Here is a 22,223-nt window from a genome sequence, read left to right as displayed (position 1 = left end):
AAACAAAACAAAACAAAACAAAAAAACAGCTATAATGCCAGCAGTGATGCTGTGGTCAGAAACAAGGGGTTAGAGGATGATTAAGATAGAATGTGGCTAAAAATATACTTGTTACTACTGTGCTACGAATAATCCACAGTCACATAATATCTGGTCAGTGGTGGTCTTATGGCAGTCATTTCCTATGATAAATGTGTTAGTGGTGGGGCTACAAGCAACATAATAACTTCAGTCAATAGTTGTGCAATTCAACTGGCAACTGAGTTATAATTCAATTTGTATAATTAATATACAACTGATAGTTAGTACCTATAATAATCTGTGTAATTGATTGACCTTACTAAAGTGGTGTTATCCAAGTAACATTATTGTGATGGGGAGGACAATAATCCATTCATTTCAATAATTACATCAAACTCTATAGGTCATAGCCTAGATGGAAATTTTGTATGAAGCAAATCAATGGATTCTAATTTGAATTTGGCAAGAGATAGAAGTGGTCTGGGCCATGCAATCCACAAATGCAGAGGTCAAAGGTCAGCTCTTCCAAACAATATAAGGATTAGGTTAAATTCCTTGTAATGGAATTTACATTAATTACTTGCCTACATGAACCAACCTGATTAATTACAACCTAAGGTTTACACTGTATAACAAAAACCCCTGGTGTTTTTTTTAGGTTCCCATGTATGCACATGAATTTGCTCTTTAATATTAGTCATTATTTATAAGAATACATAGGTCATTGCATTAATTAAAATGAATTGCTGTATCTGTCCATATAAATTATTTACAACCCTATTTTATTATTGATGTTATTACATCATCTTACCATATTGTGTTATATAGTATGTACTTAATGACATGGCTATGAGTCTTCTGGAGTTGATCTAGCTTTAATTTAAAGTGTCTGCATAATGAAACAAGAGTTCATTAGTTCTCACGAATGTGTTCTTTCTAGATAAACAGAAAGGAGTTTGGGAGCTCTTGGAAACTGTGTGAACAGATGTTGCTCAGTTTAGGAGTAGCCAGCAGCACTGTCTGCTACTGGCAGCGTCAAGTTAAAAGACTAAAAGAAGTATTTTTGGGAGACATTAAAATTTTGCTTATGAGGACATCACAGATGCTAGTCCAAAAAATCTGATATTATAAAATACACAGATACTGTCAGTCAGATGTTTTGAAATATGTTCTATTAAAGCGTAAAGCTTTTTGTCCTTAGACAAAATAAAAAAGACATGTCAATGAAATATAGAAAAGACCTACGTGTATTTGGAGTCTTAATTACTGGCCATTCTCAGATCTAATAGGTCTCTAAATGAGTGATTTATTAGTCTATAAATAAAGGACTCCTCGGTACTAGTATTAATGGTAAAGCTTTACATAGCAGATCCCATTAAAAAGTAATGTTAACACATATAACACATTAACTGACGTGAACAAACCATGTAATTCATTAATACACTCTAAGTAATATTGACAAAGCAACTTACACTTGTATTAATTGTTACTTCTTCTTTTTTTTTTTAATGATAAGCTAAAACAGCCAAATAGTCCATCCATCCATCCATTTTCCATACAGATTATCCTACACAGGGTCGTGGGGGAGCCTGCAGCCTATCCCAGGGAACTTGTTGCATCCTGGATGGGGTGCCAACCATCTCAGGGCACAATCGCGCACACACTCACACACTGCAGACAATTTGGAAATGCCAATCAGCCTACAACGCATGTCTTTGGACTGGGGGAGGAAAGTGGAATACCCCGAGGAAACTCTCCAAGCACGGGGAGAACATGCAAAGTCCACACACACAGAGCGGAGGCAGGATTCGAACCGCTAACCCTGGAGGTGCAAGGCAAATATGCTGCCATATAGTCACCATCTTCATTAACCAATGTTTATACCATTAATAATTTAGAACTGACGGTGAAAACCAATAATTATATCAGAGTTCATGACGTTAGGAGCATTTAGAAGCATTCATTGTTGGATCTGGAGTCTATCCTGGGAACATACACTGGGTGTGAGGTGAGAATACATCTTGGCTGGAATATTTATATATTGCATGGTACCGTGCACAAACTTTCACACAATAATTCACACAATAGTTTTTGGGAGGAAGTGGGAGGAAACCTGAGAACCCAGAGGAAAACCAGAGAACAACATGTGAAACAGTGCATAGACAGTAACCTGAGCTCAGGTTCAGCTACAAGCTGTTCCTCCATATTTAGGAACATGCTCTAATTTAATTTTTGCTAATTTATGTGAATTTGTATTTAATCACAAATTGATTAAACAGTAGTCAATTCAGGTCAGTTAATACATGGAACTTTGTATGCTAACATTCCTTCTCGTTTATTAATGCTGAAGTTAATGGCTTGTTATTGTTTACAAATGCAGTAATTATGCTAGTCAATGAAACCTTAAGAAATTGTTAAGGGTATGGATCTGTGAAACAAGCTTCAGGGTCCCTGGTTTGATCTTGAGCTCGCTTACGAACGTTTTCCCTGTGTCTGTGTAGGTTTCCTCCGGATTCTCCAGTTTCGTCCTACCTCCCAAAACATGCCTTTCCCATATACATTTAAGCCAATGTCACGTTAGTCACTGTTCTTATTGAAACACAGCCATCTTTGTGACTGAAGCTCTTGCTATCTCCCCCAAATAATGAACTCTTTTTCAAAGTCACTTAGATCTTTTCCTCTTGCTATCTTGGTTGAAAGTTGAGGTCCTCAGCATATTTATATATCCCACATAGTATTGTAGGATATGAATTACTGCCAATCATTTTGTCATGTGGCTAATTAGAGCTAGGAGTGGGGCAGTTTTTAATTCATTACAATTCTTAACTCATTTCTATCTCTTCATGGCTCATTTTAGTTTATTTTATTTCTCATTTTAGAGTATTTCAAATGAGCCCATTGCTTGAATTCGCCTCTCAGTATATGTTTATGCATGTTATACGCCCCTGATCTTCTAAAAATACTTATTCAGCCGTTAAACAACATCAGGCACACCTCTTTAAGTCAATTATGTCTTCATGTTCCTTTGTTTGTCAATCCCTCACTCTTTTGCTGAAGTGTAATTGATATTCCTTCCTTGTTCTATCTTGTTAAGATCTCACAGGGCAATGCCATATCTGCAGAAAAAGAGGAAAAGAACTGCCCTTAAGACACTGAGTCAATAAAACAGACACTTTACCATGCCAAGAGGGAATGGATTACACCACTGCATCTCAGAGCTGGGAGGAGAGGTGTAAGATGGATGGATAATCTGGATAATACGGAATAATTTATAGCAACATACGTATTACATTTGAGCGATTTTGTTTTAAATGATGGGGTGCATATGAGGCAGAAAGGAGCTGTGGTTATAGAAGGAATGAGCTAGAATGTTGTTGTTTCCTTTTGTCGTCCCCCTGTTTGGGAATGGTATGCTCCATGCCGGTGGCAAGAACATATCATGGGAATTATCCAGCAGTGAGAGACAGCAGGAGGGAGGGAGGGAGAGATAGAGGGAGAAAGAGAGGGAGGGAGAGAGAGAGAGAGAGAGGAATAGAGAGAGAGGCTAGACTGAAGCTGCTGAGAAAAGAACAATAGATCTGCAGTCTTGATCAGCGTGACTGAATGCGACTCTAGAGGTTTGGAACCAGACAAGTGCTGTAGGGAGTGAGCTCTTTGTCAGAGGTGCAGGGAACAAAAGGAGTCAGCTGGCCAAGTAATGAGAGAACAAATTAGAGCCCGTCAAATCATAACATCCTCACAAGCAATATCGATTTTTCATCCATTCAATTAGTTAATTAGATTATTAGACTAGACCTCACCTAACATTAAGGGAAACAAATCGAGTTTGATGCATGTTCCACAGGTCAGCGAGACAAGGGAGACTGAGAGCTACAGAATAAAAAGCAACCATTGAAAACATTACCATTGTATTATGCTTTGTGTGTAAGATCAGTCACTTAAAAGTGCCTGCATGACTGTGTGAGGCCAGTGCAGCAAAGGCAGGAGGGATGGGGGGGAATAAGTCAGACTTATGCTCAGCAGCTCCCTGTTGCCCTGGAAACAGGTGCTGAGATTCTTTGCCTTTTTTCCCCATCTTTTTCTCCTCGCTATCGATGTCAGTGCCACCTCCCACAGCCTCCCTTCCCCCACGACCTGCCGCATCCCCCCCTTCTCCTTCCCCATTCCCATCTACTGCAGTCATTTAACAATGTCACAGGACAGAACAACCCCCCCCCACCCCCGCCACCAATCCCCCCCCGAATGGAAAGCCCGCCATATCAGGGTCAAGCAGCATCCAGCTATTGCTTGCAAAAAGTGCTGGGGGATTTCATCCACTGCTGCATCCACTGCTCTCACCCCTGGCCCAGGCCATTCTAGTAGGTTAAAGCGAAAGGATATAGACAAAGACGAATATGAGAGAAAAGAAGCACATTCCTGCCTTTTTTCCTATTCCAGCAGTGTACAGCTGTCAAATACACATGCATGATCTGCACCGGAGTGATGGATGAATTTGTTGATAGTGCAGCTGTATTTTTATTTTCTAATGGAGGAGATTTATCTGCTGTTTAGACCACATTTCTCAACCTGATGCCCAAAAATGAAGCATGGTTCTTAGAACACATGGAGCAAGCTCATGAAGAACAGGAACTGGAGTATTTGATTTCATTTTCTGGCCTTTTAGAGTCAACAGTGCTTTTTGGAGGGGCCGTGCTCTGCATTCCATTGTAGTGACTTCTCCCTGGCCTGGAGAGGAACATTCCCGGGAAGTGGCTAACAGCAATGAAAAAAAAGGGGAGGGGTGGCGTTGGGGCCGGAAGGTGGGCTTTGGATGGCTGGATCAGGAAGAGAGAGTTGTTCTCTCCCACCTTCTCTGAGCCAGTGCCACAACAACACTGTAGCACTGAAAACAGGGCTTGTGCAATAAAATGCACAAAATCATGTAGACAAAAACAATTTATATGACAAATGATCTCCTTTCAAAGCCTAGCAGTGCACATATGAGCCTGGTTCATCATTTCAGACAGCTGTGTTCATACTAGACGTATAAGAAGTCACCTAGCAGGGGTGGGAAGAGCTTGTTGTGCAAGCCTGCGGATAACAGTGGCGTAACTCAGAAGGACGTTAACAGCCACATCATTCGGAGTAACAGCGACTGAAGCAGGCATTCTGTCCCACTCAATCACACCATGGCACTCCTAATTAGGATGAAAAGAGCCAAGGCTCCAGAGAAAGTATGTCACCTCTCTCATTGAAATAGGAAGTGTTGTGATTCCTGTTGGCCGCGTGCTGGTGTAGTAAACACTGTCGGGGTGAAAGATGTTCACTGTTAACAGGCAACACCGACTCAGACACTTAAGAGTAACAGAAACCTAAATTAATAACAACAGGAACTATAATAAAACAGTAAACAGAGGTGATCTGTAGTCTAATTTAATCATTACTTTTGGCTCGAGCAGCATGGATAAGACACAGGCTTAAGATAAGAGTCCAATCATGTGATAGTGTAGAAGAAAGTGAGGGGGGAGAAGACAAAAAACCACACATACCCTCAGGGTAGAAGCATCTGAATCAAACAGGGAGAGCTTTTCACATTTAAAGTGGTCTGTTGTTCTGGTTGCCAGAGGTGATTCTCTATGAATGGTGTCCTGCAGAGGGGGTCAGAGGACTTCGGTCGATGAGTCAGCGAGGACAGATCTGCATTGTCAGTGAGAGTTTATAACATTGGCAATGTTGGACTGTACCTAAAAGGGGAAAAAAGATTATAAAATCAAACTTAAAAAAAAAAAACATGCAGTGCCGCAGAGATTAACCATTGGCTATCAGGTACTGTTGGTACCTGAAGCATATTATTAGTTGTGGTCATGATTAGCTGAGGTTGTTTGGGGGTTTTTTTGGTTAAAAACAGAGATGTCACTGTTTTTAACTAATAGTTAATAGTTACACAACGTTTGAAACTGAGCGTGCAGCAGTATTTTTTTAGTATTGACTCGAGTGGTAGCGCCATCTGTTGGTAGAATCACACTTAAAGCAGATGGTTCTGTTGTACCCCCTGCCCTGTACACCTTAGCCTTTTCCTTGTTCTAAAACCATTTCCAGGTTTGATCGCTCTCTCTCTCTCTCTCTCTCTCTCTCTCTCTCTCTCTGTCTCTCTCTCCTTCCTTTTTTTAAATTTTTTTTTTTACACTTTGTACTGCATTATGGGAAGGTGTTTAGAAATGGTCAGCCAACACTATAAGGAGGTTGTAGGATCTATCAAACTAGCCTGACTGACATATAATCGATCAAATTAGCCTGATTTACACCCAGATAAACTGAAGACAGTTCTGAAAGTAGTGTGATGTCATTTAGTGCAATTAAACTTTGAAACTTAATGACAAACTCTGACACTAACCATCGATGGTGGAAACAGTACACAACACACCGAAGTAATAATTCACTTGAGTAAAAGTAAAAAACAGTGACCAAAGAAGGACTCAAGTAAAGTCTAAAACTACTGGTAAGTACATTATAAAGTACTGAATAAGTAATTAATCATTAAGTAATTCATAAGTAATTACTTTAGTTTTAAAATTACTTCTACATTTACAGTTATGGCATTTTGCAGACACCCTTATCTAGAGGGACTTACAGAAGCGCTTTGAATACCATCAGTCTAAAAAAAACTCTGTTGCGGAGGTAATATAGTAAGAAAAGTGCACAGACAACACAAGATTTCTTTATTTTTTTAAAATAAAGTGCTAATTTAAGTACTTCAAGACAATATATGTCTTTAGTCATAGTTTGAATTCTCCCGGTGACTCAGCTATTCAGACATTTGGGGAAGTTCATTCCACCACCTAGGTGTCAGAACAGAGTAGAGTCTTGATGCATGCCTTTTTTGTGCCCTAAGAGATGGTGAAACAGTTGAGCAATACAAAGCTAGCTAAACAGCTCATGTTAATTGTACTATGTTTCAAGCTACATAGGTATCTATCTAGCAATGATGGAAAACCCAGTGTTGCCTATAGGCTGTAGCAGCACTTAGATATATTTAACACAACTGGCACTTGCTACCAAACTTCAAAATAACATGTTACCTTTCATACTGTAAAACATCAGAAGATCTTGCTAGCTACAATATATAGCCAAACTTTTGTGCAAACTTGTTCATCGCACCAAAATTTCCACAGCCACCCTCTAAAATCTAGTGGAAGGCTTTTCCAGAAGAGTGGAGTTTATTATAACAACAAAAGGGAACTAAATCTGGAACGGGATGTTCAGTAAGCACATATGGGTATTACTCGAGTTTAAAAAAAAGTCTTCAGTAATTATTTTTTATGTCTACATTTGACACAACAAATCTGTAACTGTGTGCATGAATAAAAAGGGTTTTGGTTTATTAAGTATTAATATTTAGACTTTATTATGGTTGCAATACATGCCACTCGAAAGGTTTGAACATATAGATTTCTTTAATTCTTTAAAGAATTCTTTAAAAAAAAATTGTAAGTGTTCCATGAAATCCTTAAATCTTAGTATTTATGAACGTGTCCAATTTCAGATCCTACTGAGACTTCAGAAGCTGCAGAAGATATTTACATGTTTGCCTGAAGACAAAATTTACACCAATCATCCTGTTCAAAATGTTACACCCCCCTGGATCTTAATGTATCGTGTTACCTTCTTGAGCATCAGTGAATGTTTGCACCTTTTCTAAAAGTTGTGTATGAGTCCCTCAGTTGTCCTCAGTATGAAAAGATGGACCTCGAAATCATATAGCCGCTGTTGGAAAGGGCTGAAATATGTAGAAGATGCTGGAAAACCAAAGAATCTGAGGAAGCTCAGATCTTTCAATGTATGCACCAAGATGCTGGAGATCTACTACCAGTCTGTGGTCGGGAGCGCCATCTGTTATACTGTGGGGTTACGGGGAGCAGCATCAGTGTCAGAGATGCCAGCAGAATAAATAAACTCATTTGCAAGGCCAAAACTATCATTGGACAAAACCTGGAGAGGTTTGAGTCAGTAGGAGGTCACTGAACAAACTGCTCTCCAGACACACAGTATTAATAATCGAGCGTATGTAAACTTTTGAACTGGTTCATTTGTGTAAATTCAGTTATTATCGTGTCTTGTGGACTATATGTAAACATCTGTTATGTGAAATAGCTTCTTCAGGGCAGTACTGAATAAACAAAACCCAAAATAACATTTTTATCATCCCTCTTTTTTATTTAAAAACAATTATTTACATTTTGCTGATTCTGCAAGGCGTATACAAGCTTATGACCTCAGCTGTATAAAACATTAAACCACATTAATATTTGGGATGCTTTAAATATTGTATTAGTTGCATCAGATCTCTCAGATACAGTCATGCTTTTTTGGATGGTATGTTGTGCAACCATTTCGAAGAACCTGCTTTATTTCTTATAGAGATGTTCACTGTCATTTCCTTCTATTTGTGCAATACAAGACAGACTCCATTAGTTTTTGTTGGTTTTTTTTAACCGTTAATAGGTTACTTTCTTTAATAACATATAAATGTTTCTCAGCCACAAGTGTATCAAGTGCAGCCTCAATACTGCTACGCAGGTTATAGTAGAAACTGAAACTGGGCAATGATAAAGTGCTTGTACAATTGCAAAGTGACCAACAAGCATATGTTTGTCAGATAAAGTGTCCAGTAAGAGAATATACAGTGTTCAAACCCTGCATCTGATACACTTATAGCAGAGCAACACTGATGGACAGGGTAGAGAGATCTGATAAACTGTATGGGAACAGATGGACTACAGTGTAAGAATATTACACAGTGTGAAATTTTAAACACAGCCAGTGTTATTTGAGGGCCACGCCCACTGATAAGAGTCAAGGCGGAAGTTTCAACATACCTATAAAGGCATTCTTGAAAAAAAGAGTTGGATCATTGTACTCTCATGGCCAAAGCCACCTGAATTTCAGTTTAGGAAATGTTCTGAAAAGCATTTCTTCTGCCAGCCACAGATGCCTGCTTTCGTTTGAAAAATCACTTCTGGAGGTAAACTCACAATAAGCTTCATATTAAATAGATACAATACAACAAGAGCTTTTTGCAATTATAATTAGACTGATTGATCTAATGATTGTGAATTACAGAACTGAGATTTTGTATATGTACATTAAAAATAAATTGTTAAAAACAAACCACAAAAAAAAACTAAACAAAACGTTTATGCAAAAAGTTTCTATTTTAGGAAAAGTAAATAAAAGATGTCGCGAGAGTGATTAGTAATAAAGTGTACATGTAAAGTTTAGCAAACAGACAAAGCAGCACAATTTCATTGTTGGTGTTTTTTTTAACCGTAAAACCCGGTATACACGCGCACACATAATTCTATCTACCGCGTCTACAATGCAATGTTGTTCTTCCGGCAATGTTTTTCACGGCAACATTTCCTTGGTATGTTGCACTGATACACCGAGCTGCCGTTGGTGGAGTCGCGCTGTTTGATGATGCAAAACTTAGCACATTTGTTTACGTTTGTTCCAACAAGAACATTCTGAACTGAAATGATTTACGGTATTTGTATTTGGACGCTTCTTGTCGCGTGACCAAGCTAGGATAAGAGTCTTTTGTTTTGCGTTGGTAATTCCTTAATGTTCCTCTGACATTTTTTTTATTGTATTTTAAAATTGAATATCGCTTAGTTTTCACGTTGTACAAAAGAATTTCAAAAGAATTGAAAAAGTAAATGGTGTGTAAAACGACAGTCTTCGGTAGCGTGAGGTCCAATAGGAGGTAAAAAAAAAAAAAAAAAAGAGTCTTGTATTTCCTGTCGAGAAGTTTAGAAGACTAACATGAAGAAATTTATCATGGGATTTGTAGCTTTTTGTACCAATCACGGTCAAGCAAGATGTCACTCTAAGGTAAACCCTGTGTGTGTGTGTGTGTGTGTGTGTGTGTGTGTGTGTGTGTGAGAGAGAGAGAGAGAGAGAGAGAGAGAGAGAGTAAAAACTGTAACTCTGTAGTCTACACTTTCACATTCGGTTTCTCAGCAGCTGTGTGTGTGTGTGTACGTACGTACGTATACGTGTATACAGAGCTGACCAACAAACCGTGAGTAAATAACCTACAGAGCAATGTTCACTTTATACATGTGATTCTCAACAGATTTAATGTTTGCAGTGATCCTAACACACCAGTTATAAGTTATCTGAAGTCGAAGTAAAACCAGTTAAAACAGTTTCAACGTAATCGAAAGCTCAACGTTGACACATTGGTACTGCATGACACACACACACACACACACACACACACACACACAGACAGTGAGGTTTAGTACATTTAATTTATTTGCCAAAGCATTGAAAAGAGTCAACCACGCATAAATCTATCTATCTATCTATCTATCTATCTATCTATCTACAGCCCCAATTCTGAAAAAGTTGTGACAGTATGGATATTGCTCATAAAAACAAAGAGGGGTGGTTTGTAAATGTACTTAGACAAGGTATTTCATGTTTTACCTAATCAACTGCATAGTTGGGTTTTTTTAAGACAAATGTTTATTTTGAACTTGATGCATGCAAGTACTTACACTGCCCTGTGATGCAACATGCGCCGCAGTTTGAAAAGATGATTAGATTAAGAGGATTAGCTGGATGGTAGCTGTTGTATGATAGAGTGAGCTAGCTGGTGGGTGGGAACATGCCTGTGACCAAGTTGGGGAGAAAAATGTAGGGAAAATATGAAATTGCATGGTCTTATATTTTAGGCTTTTGGGCTATTCTGTTGCCGTATTTATTTCTTATGATATTGAAAATATTTACAAGAAATGACACAAACACATGTATGCTCACACAGAAGACGCAGGTCACCTGGTGTATCTTGATGCTAGAAAAGTCAACCAACTATTGCCTAATAGTAAATACTATCTTTTAAATGACACCAAAACTCACTGCTGTAAGACTTTTATGGGATGCCAGGTCTTAAAATCTTAATACCATTTGCAGTTGCACAAAATATATATATATATATATATATATATATATATATATATATATATATATATATATATATATATATATAAAATATATAATATATATACATGTGTGTGTGTGTGTGTATTTGTGTGTATTTGTGTGTATATGTTTGAACTTGATGCATGTACATGGTGTGAATGCCATTACAACCTGAAAATGTTTTGTACTTATTCAGCACAAATTCATTCATTCATCTTCAGATTCTCTGTGGTTTTGGAGCATACCCCTGGAACCCTGGAACACTTGAAGCATTTGCACCATAAATTCCATACATTTGTACTTTCGTTTGATATTCTTATCAGGATTAATAGTTACAGAGTTATTTTCTAAATATTTACTTCTTCAGAAATAAATCCACTCGCACTCTCTTTCCCATCAGATGGCTAATAACAACAGTTCTCAAGTGAAGGAATGCCTCACACACTCCGTCATGGCCGGGGAAAGCAAACCAGGATCGAGCCAAGACACAACGGATGGCTCTTCATCGAAACGAAAGCACAGAGAGTCTTTCAGTACTGAAGTCACCGACCCAAGGCAAAAACCAGGCACTGAGGCACAGGCCGGAGATACACAGTGTGAGGGAAAGCTGAAGAAAGAACCTGAGTGCCACATGCAGCTTGACAAACTGTCTGCAGACAGGAATCACACAGTGCTTATAGATGTAAGAGCCTTAACATTAATATCAAATCATAAAAAGCCACAGACCAAGCTGTATTTGTTAAGCATTAGAATAGTAACTTGTGGTTTTTCATTTTTATACAGGACAGTAGTAGTTTAGCGACTTGATAAAGCGACAGGGACAAAAATATAACAATGTTCATGCAAGTCATTTTGTCTCAACAGATAAACGAATTTAATGCTGGCAGAATAGTTCCATATAAGGGAAAGCATCGTTGGGACCACCTCCATGTGAAATTACCCCAATGTTATGTAAGTGTATTGTTTCAAACACTTTTAGGACTAAATATGTAAAGGGAGTTTCCATCACTGAAAATATATTAATGATGTGTTTTTTTTTTTTTTATAGCCACTGAATACCATGGGGTCTCGCTGGGCAGCCATAGAGAAAGCTCTGAAAAACCTTACAGATAAGGGTGTTTCAGTAGGAGATGTAGAGGTATTGTAATGTATGTACAACATAAATATACAAAAGATTTATAGTGCAGTGTTAACACCTAAGTGTGTTCTGTTATTTCAGAGGGCCATTAAAACTTACAATCACTCCCATAAGAGGGACTGGAATTTCGATGCCCTTTCCTCATATGTTGCGGTCAGTGACTTGATAAGCTACTAGTTGTAGCCCAATGGTTGCTGTGGACAATTTGACAGCCCCCTCAATGGACAAAGATGAGCAGAGGGCCACAGCCGACCAGATATGATTTGGGTGTTGGATTGTCCCATTTGAGTTCCTAGTGATCTACAAATCAAAACTAACCAGCCAACAGCAGTCCTGTTTTCAGAAACGGACACCAATGAAGGCTAGAGACCAGCACAATGCATGGTTAAAGATAACCTTTAGTTTCTAAGGCTGGTTTATACTTGATGTTAATGGTGTGTATCCTGTGTTCATTTGGCACATTGATTGTTCGTTCATTCATCCTTTAGTAGCCGCTTTATCGTCGCCAAGGTCACCGTTGACCTGGAGTTTATCCCAGCAACACGAAGTGGGCATACACCCTGGATGGAACGCCAGTTCATTGCAGGGTATCTATCATACATACACTGATTCACACCTGGGGTAATTTAGAGTAGCCAGTTGACCTACTTTGGAGGTGGGAGGAAACCCACATGGACATAACGAAATCTTGTGAAACTCAGGATTGAGCCAAGGACCATGGAGCTGTGAGGTGGCAACACTGCATGCTGCACCGCCAGTGCACACAGCGGTTGTGCACAGCCAAAAAAAAAAAATTAACGTAACATGCACATGTAGTGGAATAGCAATGTAAATGGTGAAGGCAGGACAGTGAAGCAATGCACTGAACACTGTGGCATCATTATAATGAAAGAAATAGACTCCGTTGTCACAACAAGATTGGTTTAATTGTACCCTTTACTGTACTATCTACATCCAGGGTGTATTTCCATACTTGAGATACATGTTATAATAACCTCATCAACTCCAGCATTCTTTACTGTGTAGCTGTGCAGTGGAAGTGGTCAAAGAAGGTATCCCAGTGCTGGCTAAAATTCCAAAAAAGTCCAAAGGTACGAAAAGTATGCAGACAAGTTTGTGAACAATGGGACGAATCTAGGTGCCATATTCACACCAAGTATAAGCCTGGTCTACTGTACACCTACAAGAAGGAACAACAAGGTAGCCTTGTCTAATCCAGTGACCAATAAATGAGCACCCCAGTAATACCGCTCTGCCTGATTCACACTACCGTATCAGTGTCACTGCTGTATGAAAATGGTCCACTAGCCAGGTATCACCTGCTCAGCTGTGGTCCTGCAGTGGTCCCTGGCTGTTGATAAATGGAATAGAGAGGGACTGACCAATTGTGAAAAGCACCAGTTGGGCTACACTATACCTACAAAGCAACCAACTGATGTATTATAAAGAACAGTGATTCATTATTTATGAATTCATTCACCAGGAAGTGCCAAAGCTGGAGAACAATTTTCCCAATGTGATCTCAAAAATGGCCAAACTTGCACTGAAGTTGCCTGAGCTCATCCAACATGTAAGTACCTCTTTTGAATTCTATTCACTAATGTAAAGATTACTCATTTTCCTGGCAAATACATTTTTGTCATTTCATTATTTTCGGCTGTTAGTTTATTTGTATGTTGTGCATGTGCGTAGCCCATCCCTTTGCTGAGGCAGAACTGCAACCATGCCATAACGATGTCCCAGGAGCAGATCTCCTGCCTGCTGGCCAATGCGTTCTTCTGCACCTTTCCCCACAGAAATGCAACTCATCCCAACAGTGAATACGGCAATTTCCCCACCATCAACTTCAGCAGGTGTCACAGTTCATTCTACTTCACTTCCTTATATAGTATGTGTTTTTTTGTGTAGAAGCACTTTATTTGCAAAGGTGCTTCTCAATAAAGTACTCTCTCTCTCCCCCCCCCCTCTCTCTCTCTTTCAGAACTTTTTTTTTTTACAAACTATAGATTTGATGCTGAAGTGCACTGCAACTTTTCTTTTTATTGGTGTCCCCCACCCCCTCTCATTTTGGTCAATTGCCAGTTCCCACCCACTTGCTAGCTATTACATGACTAACCAGGGAGGGTGAAGACTAGTATGTACTTCCTCTGATACATGTAAAGCCAACCAAATTTTTTCAAACTGCAGTGCGATCTGCCCTGTTCCACATACCTGAGCTCACAGATGCCCATGATTGGCTAGTGTCACTGTAATTGAGAGGGGAGAGAGAGTTATGCCATCCCTTTCACATTGACTTGAGGAGAACAAGAACTTGTTGGACCTGGGAGGCAGTAATGCCACCCACTGGGCCACCATGCTGCCTTTTATGGAACAAACTGACATAACTAACTAACTCGTATAAACTTCCCTAACTCAATAAATAGAATAAAAATAAATAAAAGTCTCCCTCTTTTACTACTAATAGTTATAAACAATGTTTAATTAGATTATTCTTAAGTTTCACCAGACTCCTAGCTTGTACAACTACTTTGATAAATATCTACTCATATTTCCCTATTTCGACTGCCCACGTTTGGGGTTGCCACAGCAGATCACCCATTTTGAATCTGTCACAAACTTAAGTTTTACGCCAGATGCAACCCTCCTCATTTCCGGGCTTGGGACCAGCACTCAGAGTGCACTGGCTCGTGCACCCCTCCAGTGTCTGGGGTAGGTTACCTCACCGGGAATCAAACCCAGACCACGGCAATGACTCAAATAGCCACTAGTCAGTGAAATATACAAGTTCTTATTGGCTGCATAGTGACACAGTGGACAGTGTTGCTGCCTCACAAATCCATGGTCCCCGGTTTGATCTTGAGTGTCATATGTTCACTTCTATAAACCTAAATCATGCATTCTACTTTTGTTCTTTGCACAGCCTGTTCGCTGAAAGGTCTCCACGGAAGTTTCAGAAGCTGAGAGCCCTTTTTCACTACTTCAACACTGTAACCAAAGAAGGTAATGAAGGCATATCAGCATATTGTTATTAAAATAGTAAGTTGCTTTAACTGTCTAGAGTCATGAACAGATGAGTAGCTTTAAGACTCGCACTCACTGTCATTCACTGGAGCTCCTCACTTCATTCGAACACGTCTTTCATGTCACATGAAATTGTAATGCTTACCGTGCATTTATGTTGTTCTGTTTTGTGGAATAGACTCCAAACCTGATGGACTGGTCACTTTTGAAAGAATTAGCATTAAACCATCTGAGTGCCCTCAATGGAATAAGTAAGTTACCTTCAGTCTGTTTGTGAAGTAAATGCAATCATACAGAGTGAGTTCTGACTAATTCAGTTCGACTTCTAGGCAGAAGGAAAATTTGACCAACCTCCAGGTGTACTCGAAAGGCTGCATCGAGATGGAAGGTAAAGGCATGCTGCAGGTTAGTCTTTCAAACTCAACTCCCAAGTTAGATTTTCCTGGTTACTGGCTATTTTAGGGATAATTATATTATAATGAAGAAGTACAGTAAGTGGACTGAGATGCGTTCATTTGAATTTAACCAGTTACCATAGTAACCAGCGAAACATCACCACAATCCTTTTCTCCCTCACTCTGGAAAGGTGGATTTTGCTGCCAAGATGGTAGGTGGAGGAGTGCTCGGGCGAGGACTGGTGCAGGAAGAGATTCGCTTCATTCAGTGCCCTGAACTGATTGTGGCCAGGCTCTTCACAGAAAAACTGGCTGACAACGAATGTCTGAAGATCACAGGTAGGGACCAAGTCTAGTAAGCTAGTGGAGGTTTTCCGAGATGGTTTGGACATCTTAAAGGGCTTTCACACTGGCGGTTTAATCAGAAACTGAGCATGAAAAATTGTTAATGTGAAAGCTGTCGTGCAGACCAGGAAGTGCACCACGGTGACCCGAACCTGAGACTACCTGTAGGAGGTGGTCTGAGTTCGATTGCACTGGAACTGACCCACGATTCCTGTGAATGTGAATGCAACTTGTACTCGGGTCCGCACTTGTTCAGGAAGTAAAGTAACGTGTGCGTGTGTTTTAGCAGATGACATTGTTAGTTCCCACAACACACGTGTACTTAGGGAAAAATAGCATTAAGCACAGAAATAATTATGCTCATCTGCATAACATTTTATTATGAATTCTAATTGGATTTATTACATACATCACCTGGCAAGCAAGCAAATGCCATATAGGAATATTTAGACAAACAAAAGGAATTCTGTTTAACCAAAACGCAAATAACATGTTTCAGTTAAAAACAGTAAGCTGAGCCTAAATTAGGGATGTCACGATATCAAAAATCTAGTAGTCGGTACCAATACCACCAAAATTACACGATACTGCATAGCAAAGTTGATACCACGGTTTGGTATAAAAATAAAATTTAAAACTCTCCTGGAGGACATCCTCCTCTGGCTGATACTGGCAAAGAGAGAGAGAGAGAGAGAGAGAGAGAGAGAGAGATATTTTAGTTATCAAACACTGTCTGACAATGACTAATAAAACAATGGAGGCTACAAATGCTAAGGTGTACTCCTATGCACGCGCACACACACACACACACACACCCCTTATACTCTGAATGCAAGCATTAGTTTAAATTCACTGATATGGTAGCAGGTCAAAAAGATTTATTAGAAGCATGAACATTTGAATAATTATTAGTGACATTATGCTACATTTAGCTGACAGGACACGGGCTGAATGGCGATGCATGGTGGCCCATTAGGAGGTAGTTTATAACACTGCAATGTGTTAGCGTCTTTAACAAATAACTGGCTATCGCTAACATTACATGGAGCATAACGTTAGCTGGTTTCACGGCTACAATGCAGCTGCCTCAAACAAACATAATATAGGGACCGTCTTTCAGGGGCTTTGCCAAATTCCAGGTGTTTCCTCGCTTTGTCTGAAATGAACGATAGCATCGGTTGCACACCGGTTTCACAGCATCAATTATATTTTGTCATCCGCCTCGAATGCGAAGTATTTCCATATTTAACTCCTACCACATTTCCTCTTAACGAGTCAGGGCGGAGCTAAACTTGTCACCATCTTCTGTAGTTTTTCCCATGTGCTTGTAGGCATTCTTCTTCTTCTTTACCACTTGTGGACCGACTAAAACACTAACACGTATTTGCTGCCCCCTTCAGTTCCGGAAGAATTGCAACCCGGTACTTTCATTACCAAGTGTACTTGCGCTACTGCAGAAAAACAAGCACCGTCACATTTTAAGAATGTTGGTACCAACTTGGTACCGAAGTATCAGCTCTCGTGACATCCCTAGCCTGAATCAAGTGAAGAATGTATAACTCGAGGAGTATGAGGAACTCAAAGATAGAGGTAGTCTTAATGTTTGCAGCAACACAAGGGTTTAGAGTAGCACACTTCACACAGCAGTGTGCTGAACGTGTAAAAATAAAAGTAAAAAATATAGAAAATGCATCAGAGGAAGCACTAGTTTATTAGTTGGTAGTGAAAGAAGTGTACAAGGATAACCCAATACGAGAGTTTTCCAAAAACTGCGACTCTCGAACCCAAATCCGAGCCCTCACATGCTGTCAGAATAAATTAATTACTCTCACTTCGAAAGTTTAAGGCAACACAGCATGTTAAGGACATTGTCATGATGGACATTATGTACAATGTGTGTTTGTTTCTCATATATATATATATGAGAGAGAGAGAGATAATTAGACAAAAAAGTTGACAAAAGAAATTCCACAACTTTTAAATTTGTTCCCAGTGCTAAGAAAAACTATGTAATAGAAATGCACTAAAACTTAAAAGTCTTTTTAAAAAAAAATAATGACCACTGTTTCTTCAGGCGTCCAGATGTACAGCAATACCCGTGGCTACAGCGATACCTTTGAGTGGCACAGCCCCCATACAGACCAAACCAAAAGGTAAAGACCTAAACAAGAAAATGTAAATGAGCTCATCTCGAGTAAACTGGAGATTTGGGAAGTGAACATTCAATTTTACATTTTACATGATTAACGTTGCAGATGAATACTTTATTTGTAAATACATTTAGTTTGATACTGTAATAATTATATAATTAGCAGCTGATATATTATCCAGCTCAGCTGTCTTTTATGCCTTAGTTACTGTGCGCTAAAAGTTTTAGCAGTTTCAGTAATGAAGCAAGTAAGAGTAGGTTTTAACCCAGTGGCTTTGTTATAGGGATGAATGGAAACGGCTTTACTGTCAGATTGTTGCCATCGACGCTTTGAGATTTGACGACCCAAGACAGCAGTTCACTGAGAAAAGCATCAAACGAGAGCTACTCAAGGTCCGAAGTCTCTCTGAAATATGAACAACTTTGTACCTTATATTGAGAGGGCTGAATTTTATTCTCTGTCCTTGTTTTTAAAAGGCGTACGTCGGCTTCAAGAGGGATAACGTTCCTACTGAATACACTTCTGCTATTGCTACTGGCAACTGGGGATGCGGAGCTTTTAAAGGTGATCCAATGCTCAAAGGTAATCAGCAGCACCTGCTTCACACGTCCTGCTATGCTGTATGCTGTATGTTAGAATATTTCAAAACCTAATCTTTCACTGGTCTGTAAAAGCTCTTATTCAGATGATGGCTGCAGCTGTGGCTCAGCGAGACTTGGCCTACTTCACCTTTGACAATGAGCATCAGGCAGAGCACCTGCAGAAAATGCACAAGTTACTCAAGAGTCACAACATGACTGTGGGTGAGTAACACATGAGGAGCACATGAGTAGCACTATAGTCAAACAGGACTATAGGACATTTATCCCACATTAACATACTGTTATAACATAGTGTTAATGGTGTTCAGTATTTTATTACAGTAATCCCATAAAAGTCTTAATAAAAGTCTCTGTCCTTCCACAGGCAAGTTATACAATCTGGTGCAGGACTACTGTAAGCATTACAGTCATCATCATCATCATCCTCATCAAGTGAAGAATGTGTTTGACTACATCAGGGAGAAGCTGGCTATTCGCTCCAGTCAGCTGTGAAAACCTGCTGTTCATTTGAAGCAATACAATAAATCAATATTATAATTCTCTTCGTGAAGAAACTGTAAATTGTGTTCAATTTTGGTTTCAGGGTTTATATTTAATCGCAGCAGAACACTTACAGTAAATGAAAATGGTGTCTTTGGTGTGACGCACTTTAGAAAAGTTTCAATGGGCTTTTCATTACCAAAAAAAATAAAAATGCAGGGTAGGTATTTCTTTTAATAAGTAATTAATAAGTGTCAGTGTTTTTTGTTTTTGTTTTTTGGAAATTGAAATGAAAATCCTTTTAATTGCAATGTTGTAGTTTAAGAAAAGAACGAAAGAAAAATCTCACTGAAACCAAGATGCTTTTATTGAACAAGGTATGTCAAGAGACCAAAATAATATCCAATATTAAGAAAATAAATAAAATTCACTTTCACTTGTTTTTATTGTTTGACAATAAAAAGGATATTTCATTTTTCTCCCTGAGTGTTATGTTTTACCCCAGAGAAGAAAATGCTTAAGAAGGATATAAATAACAAAGAGAAGGATTGAGAAGGATAAATAAATAACAGAAGAGGTATATACTCTGCTTTCCCTGAGAGCAGAGGTGAAAGTGGTTTAAGAGAATGAATGAAGTTCCGAGTTTATAACAACAGATGTTATTTCACAGACCATGACCTGAACAAACCATCAATTTTATCAATCCAATTTTACTTACATTTGCATTTATTCATTTAGCAGACGCTTTTATCCAAAGCGACTTACAAATGAGAAATACAAGCAAAGCGATATCAAGCAGAGAACAATACAAGTAGTGCTACTGTACAAGATCCATTAATTGAGTTCCAGAAGAAGCAAAGTGTGAAGAGTAGAGGTGTAAGTGCCAGAGTAAGGTGTTTTTTTTTGTTTGTTTGTTTGTTTGTTTGTTGTTGTTTTTTGAGGGGTTGGTTAGGTGTTCACGGAAGAGGTGGATCTTTAGCTGTTTCTTGAAGATGGTGATAGGTTTTGTGGTCCGGATTGAGGTTGGAAGTTCATTTCACCACTGAGCAACAGTTAGTTTGAAGGTTCTTGAAAGGGACCTTGAGCCACGCTGAGTAGGTACTACTAAGTGTCGTTGTTGATTGATCGCAGATTGCGTGAGGGAACGTAAGCCTTCAGGAGAGAGTTGAGGTAGGAGGGTGCTCTTCCAGACAAGTCTTGTAGGTGAGCATCAATGAGGTTTAAGATGAGGCGTGCTGCTGCATTCTGAATCATCTGAAGGGGTTTGATGGAGCTGGCTGGGAGGCCCGAGAGTAGTGAGTTGCAGTAGTCCAGTTTTGAAATAACGAGAGCCTGGACTAGTATCTGTGTAGCCTGTTCGGTGAGGTAGGGTCGGATTTTCTTGATGTTGTACAGGATGAAACTACAGGGCCGTGCAGTTGTTGAGATGTGGTCTGTAAAAGTCAAGCTGTCATCGAGAATCACCCCAAAGTTTCTGGCTGTCCTGGTTGGCTTCAGTGTGGTTGAGCCAAGGTGTCCAGTGAGGTTGTGGTTGATTGAGGGACAGGCTGGGATTACGAGAAGCTCAGATTTTGCCAGGTTGAGCTTAAGGTAGTGTTCCCTCATCCAGTCGGAGATGTCAGACAGGCAAGCAGAGATTTGTGCAGAGACGGATGGATCATCAGGCTGGAAGGACAAATAGAGCTGGGTGTCATCAGCATAGCAGTGGTATGAGAAGCCATGAGACTCAATCACCTGCCCCAGAGATGTAGTGTAGATAGAAAAGAGCAGTGGACCAGAACTGACCCCTGCGGAACGCCAGTTGTGAGTTGCTGAGTTTCAGAAATACCTCCCCTCCACGATAACTTGAAGGATCTGTCTGAGAGATAGGATTCCAGAGCGCAGAACCTTTCCGGTGATGTCTAGATTGGGAAGAGTTGACAGGAGGATCTGATGGTTCACAGTGTCGAAAGCAGCAGAGAGGTCGAGTAGGATGAGGAGGGATGATCTAGAGGTTGCTCTTGCTAGTTGTAAGGCTTCAGTGATGGAAAGCAGAGCAGTCTCCATGGAGTGATTGCTCTTGAAGCCAGACTGCTTGGTGTCCAGGAGGTTGTTCTGTGCAAGAAAAGTTTCGAGGGTTTTTGAGGTTTTATTTATTTATTTATTTATTTATTTTAAAAAAGGTTTTTTTTAAAGAGTTTTTTAAGGTTTCAGAGGGTTTTGGATGGTTTTTGGAGTGTTTTGAAGATTTTTGGAGGGCTTTGGAGTTTGTTTTTTTTTTAAATAGTTTTTTAGGGTTTCAGTTGTTTTTTGGAGTGTTTCTGAGATTTTCAGAGGGTTTTAGGGTTTTTGAGGGTTTTTAAAAGTGTTTTTTATGGTTTCGGAAGGTTTCAGAGGATTTTTGGAGTGTTTTGGAGATTTTCAGAGGGTTTTTGAGTTTTTAAGAGTTTTTTAAGGTTTCGGAGGGTTCCGATGGTTTTTGGAGGGTTTCTGAGATTTTCGGAGGGTTTTAGAGTTTTTTAGGGTTTCAGAGGGTTTTTGGAGTGTTTCGTTGAGTTTCGGAGGGTTTTTTTAGGGTTTCAGAAGGTTTCGGATGGTTTTTGGAGTGTTTGGGAGAGTTTCTGAGGTTTTTTTTTAGGGTTTTGGATGGGTTTTGGAGTGTTTCGGAGATTTTCGGAGGGTTTGGGTTTTTAAAAAAAAGTTTTTTAGGGTTTCGGAGTGTTTCGGACGATTTTTGTGACGAGGTCAGTGATGAGGTCAGTGTCGGGAAAAGAAGAAGAGATGAAAGCAGGGTTAGGGGTTCAGAGTTCTAGAACTATCCTGATGATATGATTGATGGTTGTTCCCTGGATGATGCCGCAAATCTCAAGTTTTTAAATGTTGCTGTTTCTGAGCATGCCTCTGTATTCATTTGAACAGAGTTGAATTTAATCAGTGGTGTATCCAACCTTTTCATTTTGTTTGTTTATCTATCGTGTCTAAGAATGGACATTGTCACAAAGCAGCTGTACAGATATCTGGATATATTATTTCAATGTAAACTTAAAAAAGTTCATCCCATGTCATGAGATGAGGGTATGTTCTTTAAGAATTACACTGTAAAAATGTCTGTAGTTTTAACACTGAA

At 39.4% G+C, this 22,223-nt stretch overlaps 1 protein-coding gene across 3 annotated transcripts; it reads left to right on the top strand.

Annotated features, from left to right (window-relative positions):
• Positions 1 to 9,330: 9,330 nt before the first annotated feature.
• On the top strand, positions 9,331 to 19,595 carry LOC128620587 (poly(ADP-ribose) glycohydrolase). 3 transcript variants are annotated; one of them, XM_053645763.1, is made up of 17 exons: positions 9,332 to 9,891; positions 10,136 to 10,244; positions 11,387 to 11,668; positions 11,851 to 11,937; positions 12,035 to 12,124; positions 12,206 to 12,277; positions 13,608 to 13,694; positions 13,817 to 13,977; positions 15,045 to 15,124; positions 15,324 to 15,396; positions 15,475 to 15,550; positions 15,732 to 15,879; positions 17,960 to 18,038; positions 18,319 to 18,427; positions 18,512 to 18,617; positions 18,710 to 18,838; positions 19,002 to 19,595. In XM_053645763.1, exons 3-17 carry the CDS (start codon positions 11,387 to 11,389, stop codon positions 19,127 to 19,129), a joined length of 1,707 nt encoding a protein of 568 aa, XP_053501738.1. In that variant the 5' UTR covers positions 9,332 to 9,891; positions 10,136 to 10,244; the 3' UTR covers positions 19,130 to 19,595. The 3 variants fall into 3 exon arrangements, with proteins under 3 accessions (XP_053501735.1, XP_053501738.1, XP_053501737.1); XM_053645760.1 differs by lacking the exon at positions 10,136 to 10,244 and having other exon boundaries at positions 9,331 to 9,891; XM_053645762.1 differs by lacking the exons at positions 9,332 to 9,891; positions 10,136 to 10,244 and adding an exon at positions 9,929 to 10,081.
• Positions 19,596 to 22,223: the final 2,628 nt, after the last annotated feature.

Source organism: Ictalurus furcatus, chromosome 16 (assembly GCF_023375685.1).
Source record: "Ictalurus furcatus strain D&B chromosome 16, Billie_1.0, whole genome shotgun sequence".
NCBI classification, from domain to species: Eukaryota; Metazoa; Chordata; class Actinopteri; order Siluriformes; family Ictaluridae; genus Ictalurus; species Ictalurus furcatus.
Note: the sequence above shows the minus strand (reverse complement) of the source record. Positions and strands in the feature narration are given on the sequence as shown.

Excerpts from the sequence above, each read along its gene's own strand:
- LOC128620587 (XM_053645760.1), top strand. The coding sequence starts at position 9,823 with ATGAAGAAATTTATCATGGGATTTGTAGCTTTTTGTACCAATCACGGT. Across the intron at positions 11,669-11,850 it reads ATCACACAGTGCTTATAGAT|ATAAACGAATTTAATGCTGG; the intron begins GTAAGAGCCTTA and ends TTGTCTCAACAG. Across the intron at positions 13,978-15,044 it reads CCCACCATCAACTTCAGCAG|CCTGTTCGCTGAAAGGTCTC; the intron begins GTGTCACAGTTC and ends TTCTTTGCACAG.